The sequence below is a fragment of the Camarhynchus parvulus genome, chromosome 2 (genome assembly GCF_901933205.1).
Source record: "Camarhynchus parvulus chromosome 2, STF_HiC, whole genome shotgun sequence".
NCBI classification, from domain to species: Eukaryota; Metazoa; Chordata; class Aves; order Passeriformes; family Thraupidae; genus Camarhynchus; species Camarhynchus parvulus.
The window spans coordinates 47,712,331-47,726,463 of record NC_044572.1 but is presented as its reverse complement, the minus strand read 5'-3'; the positions used below and the strand labels follow the sequence as shown (position 1 = coordinate 47,726,463).

Genomic DNA, 14,133 nt, shown 5'->3' with positions numbered 1-14,133 from the left:
CAGGTGCATGTGTACAGCCATATATTTTAGAAGGACACAGTGTCTATGTGTGGTGCTGCATAATAAGAGAGGTGAAGTATTTCTTGCTGCTTGATTAGTCCCAGTGTTGCACTTCTTCAGTCATTAATTATTTGAAGCAGAGTCACCCGAGTGACATCTGATGAGGTGTCTGAACATTTTAGGTTGAAAAGTGCTTTCACCTTCTGGATCCCAAATGGTTGTATCACTGTCAGATCTGCTAAAACTAGGTTTGTACATTCGAACTAGAATTGTCAGCTCCATTAGCTCAGTTTATTCCCCAGAGCTGTGGAAGAGCATGGATTAAGCCGTATTAATCTGGTAGGACTGATCAATAGTTTTGATGAAAAGACCTAATGAGACTGGTGAATCCAGGTTAGTTTGATCCCTTTGCATTCCAGCCACTGCTGTTCTGAAGATGAATATCTATGCCCAAGTTTAATGCAGTTTAAGTAAGCCCTCTAAACTTTACCTTTTCTTGATGGGGATTAGTTTTCATGCACCATTTGTTTATTGAAGAGCATTCATATACTAAATACAGGTTAACTGACAAAATTTTAAAACAATAGATGAGAAAAATTATCTTTGCCAGATTATGTGCTTAGTTTAACACTGGGAGAGATTTTTATCTACTTTTCAACCTATATGGCCTACCTTTTTAATTAAATATTTGAAACTTGTTTAGTTTTAATTAATAATAACATTAATATTTATAATATTAGTATTCCTTGCATTAGTAGAAGTATTGTGTCATGAAAATGCATTAGGATTTGCTACAAGCTTTTAGAAGAAAGCCTTTCCTGAGGTTGTTGTTTTATTTGTGGGTTCATAAATAACTATATTATGCAAAAGGAATTAATTGGGGAATGTGACAGGACCAGAGCTGATTAAATTTCCTTCAGAGTCTTATTGTCATCTTAATATGAAATCCTGAAATCCTTCGTTATTTGGAATGCTAATGGTGACATTTTAAATCTAATGTGCTTCTTAAATGATTTGCAATATTAAAGAAACCCCAAACAAACAAACCAGCTACAACAAGAAAAAAAGGCAACAGAGCATCCTCTGCCCTCCAAAACTAAACCCATAACTTTTAGACCATTTTTTTGCTGAAGAAAGTATTCCCTGCCAAGTTACAGTGGATTTTTAGAGACATAATTTTTCTTGTTTGCTCTTTGGTGTAGGTTTTCCATTTTGTTGTAAGTAATCAGAGCCACTGTGCATACTTGAATTTACTGAAGGGAAAGGTATTTTGGTGTTTTTTGGGTTTTACTCACAAAATGTCAGGAATGACAGGGTCTTTTTGGTGGAGGGAATCTCAGGAGTTCTGGCAAAATGTCCTTTCTTAAATGAAGAAGCCATTAAAGGTTGCATCCTGCCATCAGATATCCCTAAATGGCAGATTAAACAAAATCCAGCTACAGGAATTGCTGCATTGAAGCTGATTTGTCAGCCTTATTCCTCTGTACTGCTGTAAATGTCTTCCATCTGAGTGGATGTTCACTTTTTTTGTTTTGGGTTCATGCAGGACAGTAGGATAAACCACAGATCAAGGAACACCAGTTAATTACATTGATTGACTATGGCTGTACTATTGGACTCAGGTTTTCAACATGCCAAGTTTTGCAGTTCCAATCTGACAGAGGTTTTTTTTTATGCTTTTTATTAGGTGTCATCTGCTGTATTAAAACCACTGGGACTTTTTTCATGCTGTTTGATTGTATAATTTTGGTTTTTAATGGTTTACTGGCAGAGTACCTTGCAGGCAGTTTGACATGCCCTGGAAGATAATTCCCTTTCAGGATCTCTGCACTGCTTTTCGTACTGAGTAGTTATCTCATGGGAGGGCTCCACTGAAATCCTTGTGGCTGCTGACTGTTTGGTGCCCTGAGTATGTATAGAAATGAAGCTAATCTTTAAAAGTTGTGGTTTAACATGAAAAGTTCCCATGCATCTAGTCATATCATCCCTGATGAGTTTAAAGTCGTTTTGAATTTACTTGAGTTCATTCAAAGATGTGTTGAATTTTAAATTTACAGGTGTAAAATGCAGGGTAGTGGCCTGCAAAACCTAAATAATTTGAACTGCACACTTTGCAATTTGGTTGCTCATAGATAGAGTAAAAGAGATGCATCTCCAGGTTTAAAGAAAGAAATCAAGGCATTAACTGTTAGAAAGCTGCTGCTCAAGATATATTTTAAAAATGCACCAGAAGAGATTATATATTTGCTTTGTTGTAAGAGAAGGAATAAACAATGCTGTAACTTCCCACCAATTTGCTTGATGCAGAGGTACGAAAATGTGACGCCTCTACATGGTCTTCAATTAGGAGGATTTCATAAATGCTAAGGAAAAAGTTCAGTTCTTTCCTCTGTTAGATCTAAATCTCTGAACTTATGAGAGGAGTTTAATTTGGACTGATTTTTTTTTTTTGAGCATTGCATGCAGTGTTCTCATAGGGATTACTTCTTCTCTTACAACTGTTTTCCTCCCAGTAGACTATTCTTGTTATCCATGCTAAATTGTGTAGGAGACTACCTATAGCACGGCCTCTCTTGCTCTTCTGCTACCTCTTAGTCCATAATTGGCTTCATTTTCCTGCCTTTCTGAAAGCTTCCTGCTGCTTTATTCCCTCAGTCATTGCCCTGCTGCATTACTGGTAAATGTGTCATGACTCCTGTCTCTTGCAGCTTTGGAGATATGTTGTCCTTTACACTGACTGCATTTGTTGAGCTGATGGATCATGGGATTGTATCGTGGGATACATTCTCTGTGGCATTCATTAAAAAGGTAAATTTGGAATCAATGCTATCTGTTCTATATCAGTTTAAATATTTGAGGTGAGTTGTGATTTGGGTTTCTTTTTTTCCTTCTTTGTTTTTTTCCCAGGTACATTATTTAGGTCAGTGGTTAAAAAAAGGTACATGAAAACGGGATTAAAGTGCTGTTTCAAACTATAAATGTTTGTACTGCAGAATCTGGTTCAACTTCTGTGGAAATCAGTTGGAGTGAATTGAATTCAACACAGTATTAGGCTTGTTATATGAGAAATTGCTTATTCAATTACATTGTGACCTCCCTGTGCAGATAAAATACAGTTAAAGCAAAAAATTAGTATTTTGATGTATGTAAACTAAAATGAGTAATGCCATATTTCTAGGAAAAAGCCCAGCACTGAAATGTTTCCTCTGGGGTATTGGAAGAAGAGAAATGAGTTAGTTTACAATTTGAAATTAGGATGATCGATCTGAGTTAATCAAGCTGAACTTTGCCCCTCTGAATTTTGCAGTTGAGGTATGTGGTTTTGAAAAAGATCTGTTCACTATTTGCAACATATCCTTCTTTACTTACATGTCAGAGATGCACAAAAGCAGCAGAAACATGGTAGTACTCTTTAGGTACAGACATTTGCAAAACTTCAGAAAAAGATTTTGTTACTGATTCAACATTTTTCATTTACTGGGGAAGAAAACCCCCAAAACCACATAATTCTTCTTTACAAAGAATTTTCAACCCTGATTGAATTTATCATAACTTAAAGTGTATTTGAACGGGTTCAAAAGATATCAGTAACTTCACTAAAATAATATCAGAGGCAGTAATTAAATGGATATAACCTGTGGCAATGAAACCTTCATTTTAGCAGAGTATGTCAGAGCAAGGGATTAAATTTTGTTAGAAAGTTGCTACCATCAAAGGAAAGCAGAAATTTACTTTTGTTGCCAAAAGTGAAAGAAGGATCAACTAGGAAAAAAAAGCATTAGATACTTTAGATAATAAACCTCAGTTTTGGTTATAAGAAAAAAAAAATAGTGTAACTGATCTGAATTTTGGTCTGGTTTTTGAATTTCTTTTCCAATTTCACAGTCCAGGTGGGTTGTGATGACAATTGTTGTTACCTTCTAATGGTAAAGAAAATTCTACAACTGCTTTTAACTGACTGCAGGAGACACAAAGTCCAGAATGCCTTGCTTTCTAGGGGAGCCTACTATGGAGCATATGAAGAAACTTGCTAAAGTTAGTTTAGAGCATTTACTTTGTTATTGGCTCAAAACAAATGTCTTTGTCCAAGTTTTGCCCTGCAGACTGTATTGTAACAATAGAAGAAATTGTTGTGTTCCCCTTGTTAATGGCTCATCTCCTCTGTCAAGCATTTCTATAGGTTTCCCTGGATAATGACCCAATTAAAAAAATAAAAATAAAAATAAAAATAAACATAACAAAGACAAAACAACCAAAAGACATAAATAAAAGCATTTTCCCAAAGTACCTATATAAACCAAAACTGGCAGGTAAAACCAGGAGTGAAACTGTTGAGCAAGAAAGGGACCAAGGAAGAATGATGGGGGAATGTGGTGGGTCTAATGCTGGCCAAATGCCAGTGCACCTACTAGAATTATTTACTCATTTTCTACTGTGAGATAAGAATTAGGAGGAGAGCAAAGCAGGCTCAAAGGTTTAAAGGGCATGAAGAAAACTTTATTAACAGAACTAAAAGAAAGAATAATAAGAATCAGAATAAAGCCTTCAGAACACTTCTCCTTCCCTCACACCCTCTTTTCTTTCCCACTGACAATGTAAAGAGACAAAATCTGGGACTTTCAGTCAGTTTACCACCTCTAGAATAGTCTTTCTTCAGTTCTCTTAGAGAGAGGAGTCTCTCTTGCCATGCTGTGGAGACATCTCCACAAGAAAAGTTCTCTTGTGGCTTCAGTGACACAGTGAATCAGCCACCCGGGCGAGGGAAATCTCTTTGCTGTGTGAAAGTCCCTCTCATGCTTTACAGCTTTCCCACAGCTGCTTTCATGGGCCATGGCAACTTATGGGGTGCCGTTCTAAGGATGAGCTGTTCTAGCATGAAAGCAGAAGTTCTCTTAATCCATCTCTGGGAAACAGAGGTTTTCTTCTTCTCTTCCTGGGGCAAGGTTTCTCATCTCTCTCATTTCTCTCTGTTCAAACTTCTCATTAGATCACAGAGAGTTAGAAGAGAGACAGAGAATGACAGAGGCTGAGGAAAGAGGCTCAGGAGTGTTCTGATCTGCATGCAGTTGGAAGCCAGAAAGGCAGAGCCCTCAGTGGTGCAGCGTGGGCATGGGACAAACCTAGCAGAGCACCTTTGGACTATGTCTCATCTCTGTGGCAGCAATCTGCAACTTCATCCTCGTTAGCTTCTCTGACGTTGGCTTTTGACAGGCCACTTGAGGTCCTTGATGGGCTTGCTCAAGTGACTGATGGGATGGATAAGGGAGTTGATAAGTTTCTGCTGAGGGGAAACTTGCAATCAAGTGCTTCTGCCTTTGAAGCTGTCCTTCATGTTAAATGAAAGCTAAACTTGAATGGGGTTGAATTAATCTGATTTTTTTCTGGAGTAGTTTTTAACTTAAAAATTTAGAAGCTGAAGGATACCCCAAGAGGAACCCTTGACTGCTTCTAATGAATAAGTGCTTGGTGTTGGATGCACTCTCTCCCATGCTTTGGGTACCTAAAGACTGCTATTCCAAGTGAAGCAAGTAAGATTGTCACTTTCAAGGAGTACTTTGTTCCCTATTTTAAGGGAAAATAGCATCATTTGGAAAAGTTTCCTCATAATATGCAAAGTTCTCTCAAGACCTTTTTCTTGCTTATGCTGATATATAGCTTATTTCCAGATTTCATAGCTGCCTGAAGGATTTGGATTCCAAGTTCTTAGAAAAAGTCACGATGATAGGTTATCAAAATTGTCCTGGTTCTGGCCAGGACAGGGTTAAATTTTGCACTATCCAGGAGTGGGTATGGCTAGGACCCAGAAGTTATTCTATACCACCTCAAATCATTTTCTGGGGACAGGGGAAGGGGTTCCTTCTGGGTTGGGATAGCATGGCAGTGATTCAGGTATTCCCGGTTTCCACGTTGCAAGCATTTGTGGGTGAAGCGTTCATCTCTCTCGTGCCCTCTGTTATTGGTAGTATTGCTGTTACTGTTCTTTTTCTTGCTTCATTGCTGTTTCCAGTAAATTGTTCTTATCTCAACCCATGATGTTTACCTTCAGTGCCTCCAATTCTCCTCAGGCCTGCCACAGGAAATACAGGGGAGTGAGCGAGTGACACATTGTTTGGGGTGTTCAATGGGGGCACTAAACAGGCAAATAACATTCCTAAACCATGACAAAAATGCACGACACAAATTTGGTACATCCATCTTTAGTTCCTACAAGAGAAGTAATGAAGTTTGTAGTATTGTTTAAGATATTTTAAAACAATCTTTAAAAATTACTTATATAATTGTTGATTCATAAGTGTATGATGCAGAGCCTTAGTGTTGACAAATTGTTTACTCTACCTTCTAAAATATATTGTGCAGAAAACAGGGTGGCAGCCATAGAAGTATTTCTGTATGTAAACTGTCAGTTGTTTTTTCTGTAGTCAAGTGCAGCTCTAGTTCCTTACTTTTAAATTATATGCACCATTTAAAAATTTACTATGCACTAAATCTTAACAGAGACCACAACTTGGACAGATTTTTCTGTACATTTCTGACAACAGGATAGTGCAGGCAAATAACTAATGAACATGCATAATGAAAATCGTATCTGTTTCTTTCACTTTTTTTTCCACTATGTGTTTTTTTTTTGGTGCAGCTTTTAGATAGTAGTAATAATAATAATAAGTAGTAGTAGTAGTATATAACAACTTTTTGTTTAACTTTTGAATTCTCTCTTTTGCCTTAAGTGATGCTGAACCAGGAGGAGGACTCAGATGGTGTAGTTCAGTTTGCTATAGGTTTTTCATCTACTCTCAGTTTACGTATTTAGCTCCTATTTCAAAGGAGCATGAATGTCTAAATTCACGGTCTGATTTCCAATTTCCCTTGAAATTGAAAGGAAGTTAAGCACCCAGACTCTTCTTTTGTATGTGGCTATATATGCAGATTTTAAGGTTACAGGTATTTTGCTGAAGAAATAATATTATCCTTAATGAGGCACACCCAAGTGATAGGTTTTCATATGGAAGTGCAAAGCAATCAAGTTGCTTCTTTCTGAAAAAAATGTAGTATTTTGCTGAGCTTGCATTATTTACCAATTGGAATTTTTGATAAATGAATGCAGGATTAGTTTTGGATGTTGAAAGCCCTCTCTGTGTGTGGTGGTTAATAAAGAGAAAACAGCAATAACAGATTTGAACTTCTGTTGATTCCTGTCTCTTCTCAAGAAGGCCCTCTTTTTTTTCCCCACATCCAGAACTTCAAGTGTGGGAATAGAATTTCTTTTTAATGCAGTTTTGTTCTCCCTGGAACTTGCATGACTTATTTTTCAAGGTAGACAAGCCTATTATTTCTGGCCAGACTTCATGCTTCAGCAAGGTGGTTATGAATACACACAGCTTGACATGCAAGTTACCCAGCAGATGTTTTGCATCTATGTTCAGCATGCTATGTCTTTTTAAACACACAAGACAACTTTATACCTTGTGTTTGTGTTGATGATTAAAAGATGTTATGGTCCAAGGTCAGGAGAATAAATGAGGCTAAGACAGCCTTTCCTAGATGAAGGTTCCAGTTATCTATACTGTTACATTTCTGCAGGTCCCTGGTATGAAAATGTTATATCCCAGTGAAGCATTAACTGCCACCCGAAGGAGCTGCTGCACCAAGAATAATTCATAAATGTCAGGGCTCCTAAAGAGGTGACAGAAATCTGGCAATTTCGAACACAGTCTGGACACATAGTTTTCCTCCTGCACAAGCAATCCTTGGATGCCTGAAAACTGAGGCATCCATGGGCACTTGGTTTAATGTGTGACCAGTGCAGAATTGCTGTGTGCATACACTGCCCCTGTCGTGGGCCCTGTGGAGATCTGGCAGCTCTAGCTGCAATGCATCAAAATACATCTGGATTACCACTAACAGAGGTTGGATAGCACAGTGCTTTGGACACACAGATTGCTGCTCTGTGCTTTGTATACTATTGTAAATATTATTTGGCTCAGGACTTGCTGGGAGAAGATACTGAGAGTCCAAAATAGAAAAAGGCTAATTGAGTTTCCTCTCTGCTCCTGTTTTCTATGCATTCATGGCTTGGTTATTTACAGAAAGTAAAGTAAATGTATATTCTCTGAATTGAGTTTCATTTGGTGTAGGATGTTCCTGCTGTGGTAATGCAAACCAAGTAGCAGAGCAAACAGCAAAAAGCAAAAATGCTGTAATAGGTTAGAAAAAGAAAAATCTGTCCCTCTTTCTTTCTTGTCTCCAGCCAAAGTTGGGTGTTATGCTTCTTCAGTACTACTTAATATGTCACAAGTGCAGAACAATACCATTGTCCATGTGTCAACATTTTAATGTGGGTTTTACAGGCAGCTGGACAGCTTTTCCAAGCATAGGGCTGGCCTTTGTTCCTCGTAAAGGGAAACAATTCTTAGGTCTCAGCAAGCATCCAGAATTGGAAACAGTAGTTATGATTACAGTAGTGGCTTGTATCAGGAATACTGAAGAGATGTGTGAAATTTTCTGGAATATATCAGACTTGAGACAAGGCCACTGTAGTCTGTTACTTGGCTGTAGAGAGCAAGTAACCGTGGTCACAGTAGAGTCTGTACTTTCTTGGGTGCCTTTCATTTGGACTGTGCTGGTGTTGGAGTACTTGAGGAAAACCCTTGCAGTTCTCACTTTCTGCATCAGCAGAAGGCAGGTTTCTTCCCGGGAAGCTGGGTACATGGGCTGGGCAGCATGCTGAGAACGTGTGTTGCCACATCTTACTGCACAGCTGTGTTGGCTCTGCAGATGAGTGTGCAGCTTGTCATTGCCACACTGCAAAATAGCAGAGGTCAAACTTGGTTTTAATTAATGTGCCATTTGCTTGTGGCAGCTTGCAGTAAAAGGGAAGGTTATTAATGAAAAGCTGGACTCTAGACCAAGTTATGGAACTAGTTGTCCTGATCATCAACAGAGTTTTAATTGGTAACCTGGAAAGAGCTTTCAGCATTATTGGTAACACCAAGCAGAAGAAAAAGGCATGTTTTTCTAGATTTTGTTTTGCCAGAAAGCTAGATTATAAGCTTCTCTTTTGAAATATTTGCCTTAAGCCTAGATATTTTTAGCCTGTACAATTTTTTTCTGGAGAAAATGAGAACTAGTTTCCTTGTTTTTTACAAAGTTTTCTACATAAAAAAATAGAGTTGTTGATTTTTTTAATGCTGATTTTTCATGTTTGTAATGTAATGATGAAGCATACATTTCAGTCATGTGAATATTGACAGTAGTCTTTGGTGACTTGTGCCAGCTGTAGACCCTGTGCCACTGTGTTCTTTGATGGTATGCACTGTGCCTGGTTGATCATTTTCAGGTATTCACTGATAACTGGCATGTGGACAAGACTACCTTTTATCTAATGCCTTTCTGAACCATGCTAACACATTTCTTTCTTACCTTTCCCTGTTTTCATGACAAGATGCAAATTCTCTGAATGACTGTGTTTGCAGATAGCAAGCTACGTGAACAAATTTGCCTCGGACATCTCTATCTTGCAACGGTCGCTGGCAATCCTGGAATCGATGGTGCTCAATAGCCATGACCTGTACCAGAAGGTAGCACAGGAGATCACAATTGGGCAGCTGATCCCACATCTGCAGGGGTGAGTGGCTTTGACTACTGCTTGATATGGTGGATATTTTTTCCCCTCGAAAATAGCACAACATTTGGAGAAAAAACAGTAGTATAAAGACCAGCAACCTCCTTTATGATTCTTGCCTCCACTACAAGTGACTGCATAACTGGTAACAATATTTCTGGAGTTGCCTGGTCATTAGGTTTTAGGGCTTTTTTGATTTTGTTTTGTTTGTTTTTCCATAAGCTACCTATGTGGTTGGAAGTGGGGAATGACGAGAAGAGCACCCTGTGGTAATGAAATGCTTAATTAGCATACAGATGGGGTTGTTTTGCTTGCCAGACTCTGGGAAGTGTGTAAGACAAAAATTGTTCAACTTTTGCTGAATGTATATTTGAAAAGGGAAGGGCTTTTTCTTAAATGTGAAGTGTTAAATGGATGGAAGTGTCCTCTTGCAGCATAGAGTTAACATACTGTGCATAGTTATGCTTGTCTCCCACCTGGGACATTTTCAATGCACCTGAAAAGCTTTAATACCAGCAGGTTCATTTCCAGAAGCCTGTAGGGAAGATTCCTCTTCCTATCTCCAGCTGTTGTGCACCTGACAGAAACTGGTTATGAGACTCTTGCTATGATTAGAGGAGGGTCAATGACAGTTCAAGGAGTTGTTCATTCCACCATTTTTGAATTCGGAGTCTCCCTTTGGGACATCGTCTCTCTCTCAATTATGAAGAAAGCCAGGTCAACCTTGCTCGCCTAACATACATGGTTAACATGAAGTGCAAACAGCTTCTCCACTTCTACCTGCAGAAATGCAGCAGGTAGATCTATTTCTGCATCTCATGTGCATTTGTATTCTTCTCTCCTGTGTACAACATTGTTCCAAACAGGACAGACCAAGAAATCCAGACGTACACCATTGCGGTAATAAATGCACTCTTCCTTAAAGCACCGGATGACAAGAGGCAGGTAAGTTGATGGGGATTGTATACCTGTGCATCTGTAGGAGAAAAAGTGTTTCATATATTCATACCTGCGGTTGTCCCATCACACTTTTCCTGCACTTAATTCAAACTGAAATGAGTTCTGTTTTTTCATGCTGGGATATAATTCATTTTCATGGAGCTACCTCCCTCTTGCACCAGTATTAGGAGGGATTAAGCATTCTTCCATGCTTTTGTAGTTCCCTGTGACCTCATATGAACCATATTGACTGTGGCTGACTGTAATATTTATTGTACTGAAATCTTTGCCAGCACAGCTTGTAAACCCAGGCTGTTTTTTTGGTAGAATGTTTTCCCCCCAGATTTTTTATTAAGAAGTGTGTTTCTTTTGAAAACAAAAATATCTTGCCATGTAAGCATTTCATGACTTTTATAGTGTGCTATTTTAGTGCCAGATATCAGGAAATATTTCAAGATTGCTACTTGATGTTAAATGGGGATGGAATGTGAAGTGTTATGAAATAGTGAAGTTTTATCCATGTTTATAAAGTTACTAGCCTGTGTCAAAACATATTTAGGCATTTATTTATTTAACATTTCTGTCACCAGGAACAGTGATGATAATTCTTGTGGTGACATACTGTTACTGTCCAGAACAAGTTCACTGAGAGTTGCTGATCAGTTCTGACAAGGGCTTTCCTTAGATTTATTTACATTTTTAAATGCTGGTGACTGTTTAAACAAACATCAAAGCCCTAATGAGGGTTTTTCAGTGGGGTTTTGTTGGTATTTTTGCATTTTGTTTCTTGTTCTTAAAAATATTTTTAACATTGCAAACAGGGAAAAGTAAACCCATGGTTTAATTAGAAAAAAAGGTTCTTCCACCCCTCACCCCCTCTTTTTCCTTCTTCCTCCAATACGGGTAAGAAGGCACCTAACTAAAAATTAGAATAAAAACCTTTCTTTCAGTTTTGGCGTAAATTTATGATAGATCCTTGTAAGAAACCAAAATATTTTGCTTTTTGCATTTGTGAATAGTTGCTGCTGTGTTTCTGTGAGAAGTATGCCTTGTCATATTTGAAGTGGAGGAACAGTGTCAGATGTAGATAAGATTTTAGTATTATCAGTGGGCATGTGTTACTTGAATGACATTAACATAGTGTATTGCCAGCAAGCAAAATTGTATCTTGCCAACAGTGCAACCACCAAGTGAGGCTGGCAGTGAGCCAGGCAGACTTCACCTGTAGTACCTGCTGCTGTGACACAAAACTGTTAGTCATGGAGTTTATGATCATCAGGAGATAATGATCTGCTTTGGCTTTGAAGGATAATAGCTCTGACACTTGCAGAAATTTTTCCTCAGCCTTTAATAACCCAGAATGTGCAGTCAGAATGTGTTCGGTTTCTCTTTATGTCTGTCTTGTGGTTAATTAGTAAACCATACAATAGAGAAGGTAGGTGTCCATTGCCTTCCAAATAGCATTAACAGATGGCACTTACTGAACTCTGTCTTTCTAAGACAATGAACCGAGGTGATGAAATCTCATGCAATTATCTGGTGATGGGCACTCAAAAGTTAATGTTCATCACTCACTACTTAATATTGTTAGAAGTGAGAAGCTGCACCAAAACTCATATGACTCTGGGAACTTTGGCACCCTCTCTGCTGCCAACTTACAGGCATGATGTGGATGGCTGCTCCGCAATTAAGGAAGGGTTTTAAGTTGGCACTCCTGTCTGAATTCTTTCCCCTCACTTTTTTTTCCCTGTCTCTCTGTTTCTGTAATGCAAAACCCAGGAAGTCCAAGATTTTTCTTTTTAATGAGGACTCCCTGGTTGCTTTTCTTCTTCTGCCCCTGTCAAGGACCAAATCATCTAGAGAAACCTAGGTTATTAATAAAAAAAGAAAATAAAAAAGTCTATTGGGAAAGAGCTGAGAGTTTGAACATTGAAATGATACTGTGAATATTTGAAACACTTCTTTGGCATTTGTCTGCATTTTTTGCAGAGACGTTGCTATGGGAAATGAGATGGCAAATTTGGTCAGATAATTCTTGTTCTCATCAGCTAGGACAGCACTTATATTAGAAGAGGCAGCTTATTAGCTGCTAATATAGCCTTTTTGGAGACAAAGTTAATTTTGATGCAATAATTGGTTTTTTGAATGCTTGTTGCTTCAATCAATTTTAGTCCAGTGACAAAAAACCCAGTATCTCGATAACAGCTTTTTAAATGATAGCTATAAGAAAGAAGTAACAATTTGATAATCTTCTAAAAGTAATTAGAAGAGTTTCTTTTTTATTATTTTCTTTGCAGTGAATGCAGAAATACCATCTTATATTCTGTACCTGTTAATCTTTTGGCAATGGGTGCATAGTTTGACAAAAATCCAGCCAGTCTGTTCCAAGAAACATTGAAGTATATCATGTGCCTGGCACTCCCCCTACAGCTCAGTTGCGCATTTCTGGAAGAGATTGAACCATCTGTGTCATCCATTCCTTTGCTCCTTCGCTGTTATGTGCAATTGAAACCTGCACAACCAGAAAAGGGTTAAAACCTGAAGCTGAGTTTCTCTTGTCTGTGGTCCCTTGTTCCTTCTTTATCACTGCCATGTTCTGTTGCAGCAGCCTTTACCTGGCACAAATAAAAGAATTCGACATCTCCGACTGCCTCCCATCTCACAATAAGAATGATTTTCTTTTTCTGAGCAAGTTCTCGCCTAACACTTGCTTTATTTACACTTTTTCTGCAGGTGTGTTTTAGTCATCCATCCTTCATATGTTTAATGTTACAGTCTCAGTTTTCATGTCTTCTAGGGGATATTTTTATACATAAAAGTGACTAGTATTTATTCTACATTAGTCTTCAGCTCTCACAAAGTTCAGCATGTGCAAGCATATCTCTCATACATACACACAAACACACATACATACATTTCTATACTGATGGAAAAGCTCATGGAACTTAAAAACAGGGTATGCTCTTGTAGGTATGGTTAAGATTAGACTCTTATGCTTGGTAAGTGTAAAATATTCCCTCCTATGCATTGTAGGACAGTTTGCAGCAGGGACAGCTGGGATCAGCTGCTTAAGCGTTAAAGGAAAATCATATTCACCTCAACAGTGATTTCAGACAGGTCTAGAAAGTTAATTTAAAACAAGAGTGGACCAATGTCAACATTGCTACTAAAAGACAGGGGAGAATGATCATTTGTTGTAATGAATTTGTAATTTGTAATTTGTTGTTGAAACAGTACTGAGTTGTAGGCTGATTTATTGAATGAAAGTTAGATTTTAAAACAGCTGAAATATCAAAGTAAATAATCATTTTATATGGCATCTTGTTTTAAAGTCCTGGCTGGATTCCAGTCCATGCTTCCTTCGGTATTTATGGGGGAAGGTTGTGCTTGAACAAGTGTGTAAATACTCTCTTGAACCCACAGAGGTCTCTTCTGAAGTCTTTCACCATGGATTTTGGATCACCAAAGCCCTCAGCTTGTGATGTACTTTTAACTATCTTGGTCTCTCTTCTCATGGTATTTTGAGTTTGTGAACCCCAAATAACACATACAGTCCTGATGCTGATATGCTGCTT

General features: G+C 38.2%; 1 protein-coding gene across 4 annotated transcripts in view; it reads left to right on the top strand.

Annotated features, from left to right (window-relative positions):
* ELMO1 (engulfment and cell motility 1) overlaps positions 1-14,133 on the top strand; it is a 302,044-nt gene that overhangs the window by 101,380 nt on the left and 186,531 nt on the right. For all 4 annotated transcript variants that reach the window (XM_030965282.1, XM_030965290.1, XM_030965299.1 and 1 more), the window contains 3 exons: positions 2,709-2,808; positions 9,471-9,622; positions 10,486-10,564. In XM_030965282.1, coding sequence (XP_030821142.1) covers positions 2,709-2,808; positions 9,471-9,622; positions 10,486-10,564 — 331 coding nt within the window. The remainder of the gene's footprint in view (positions 1-2,708; positions 2,809-9,470; positions 9,623-10,485; positions 10,565-14,133) is intronic.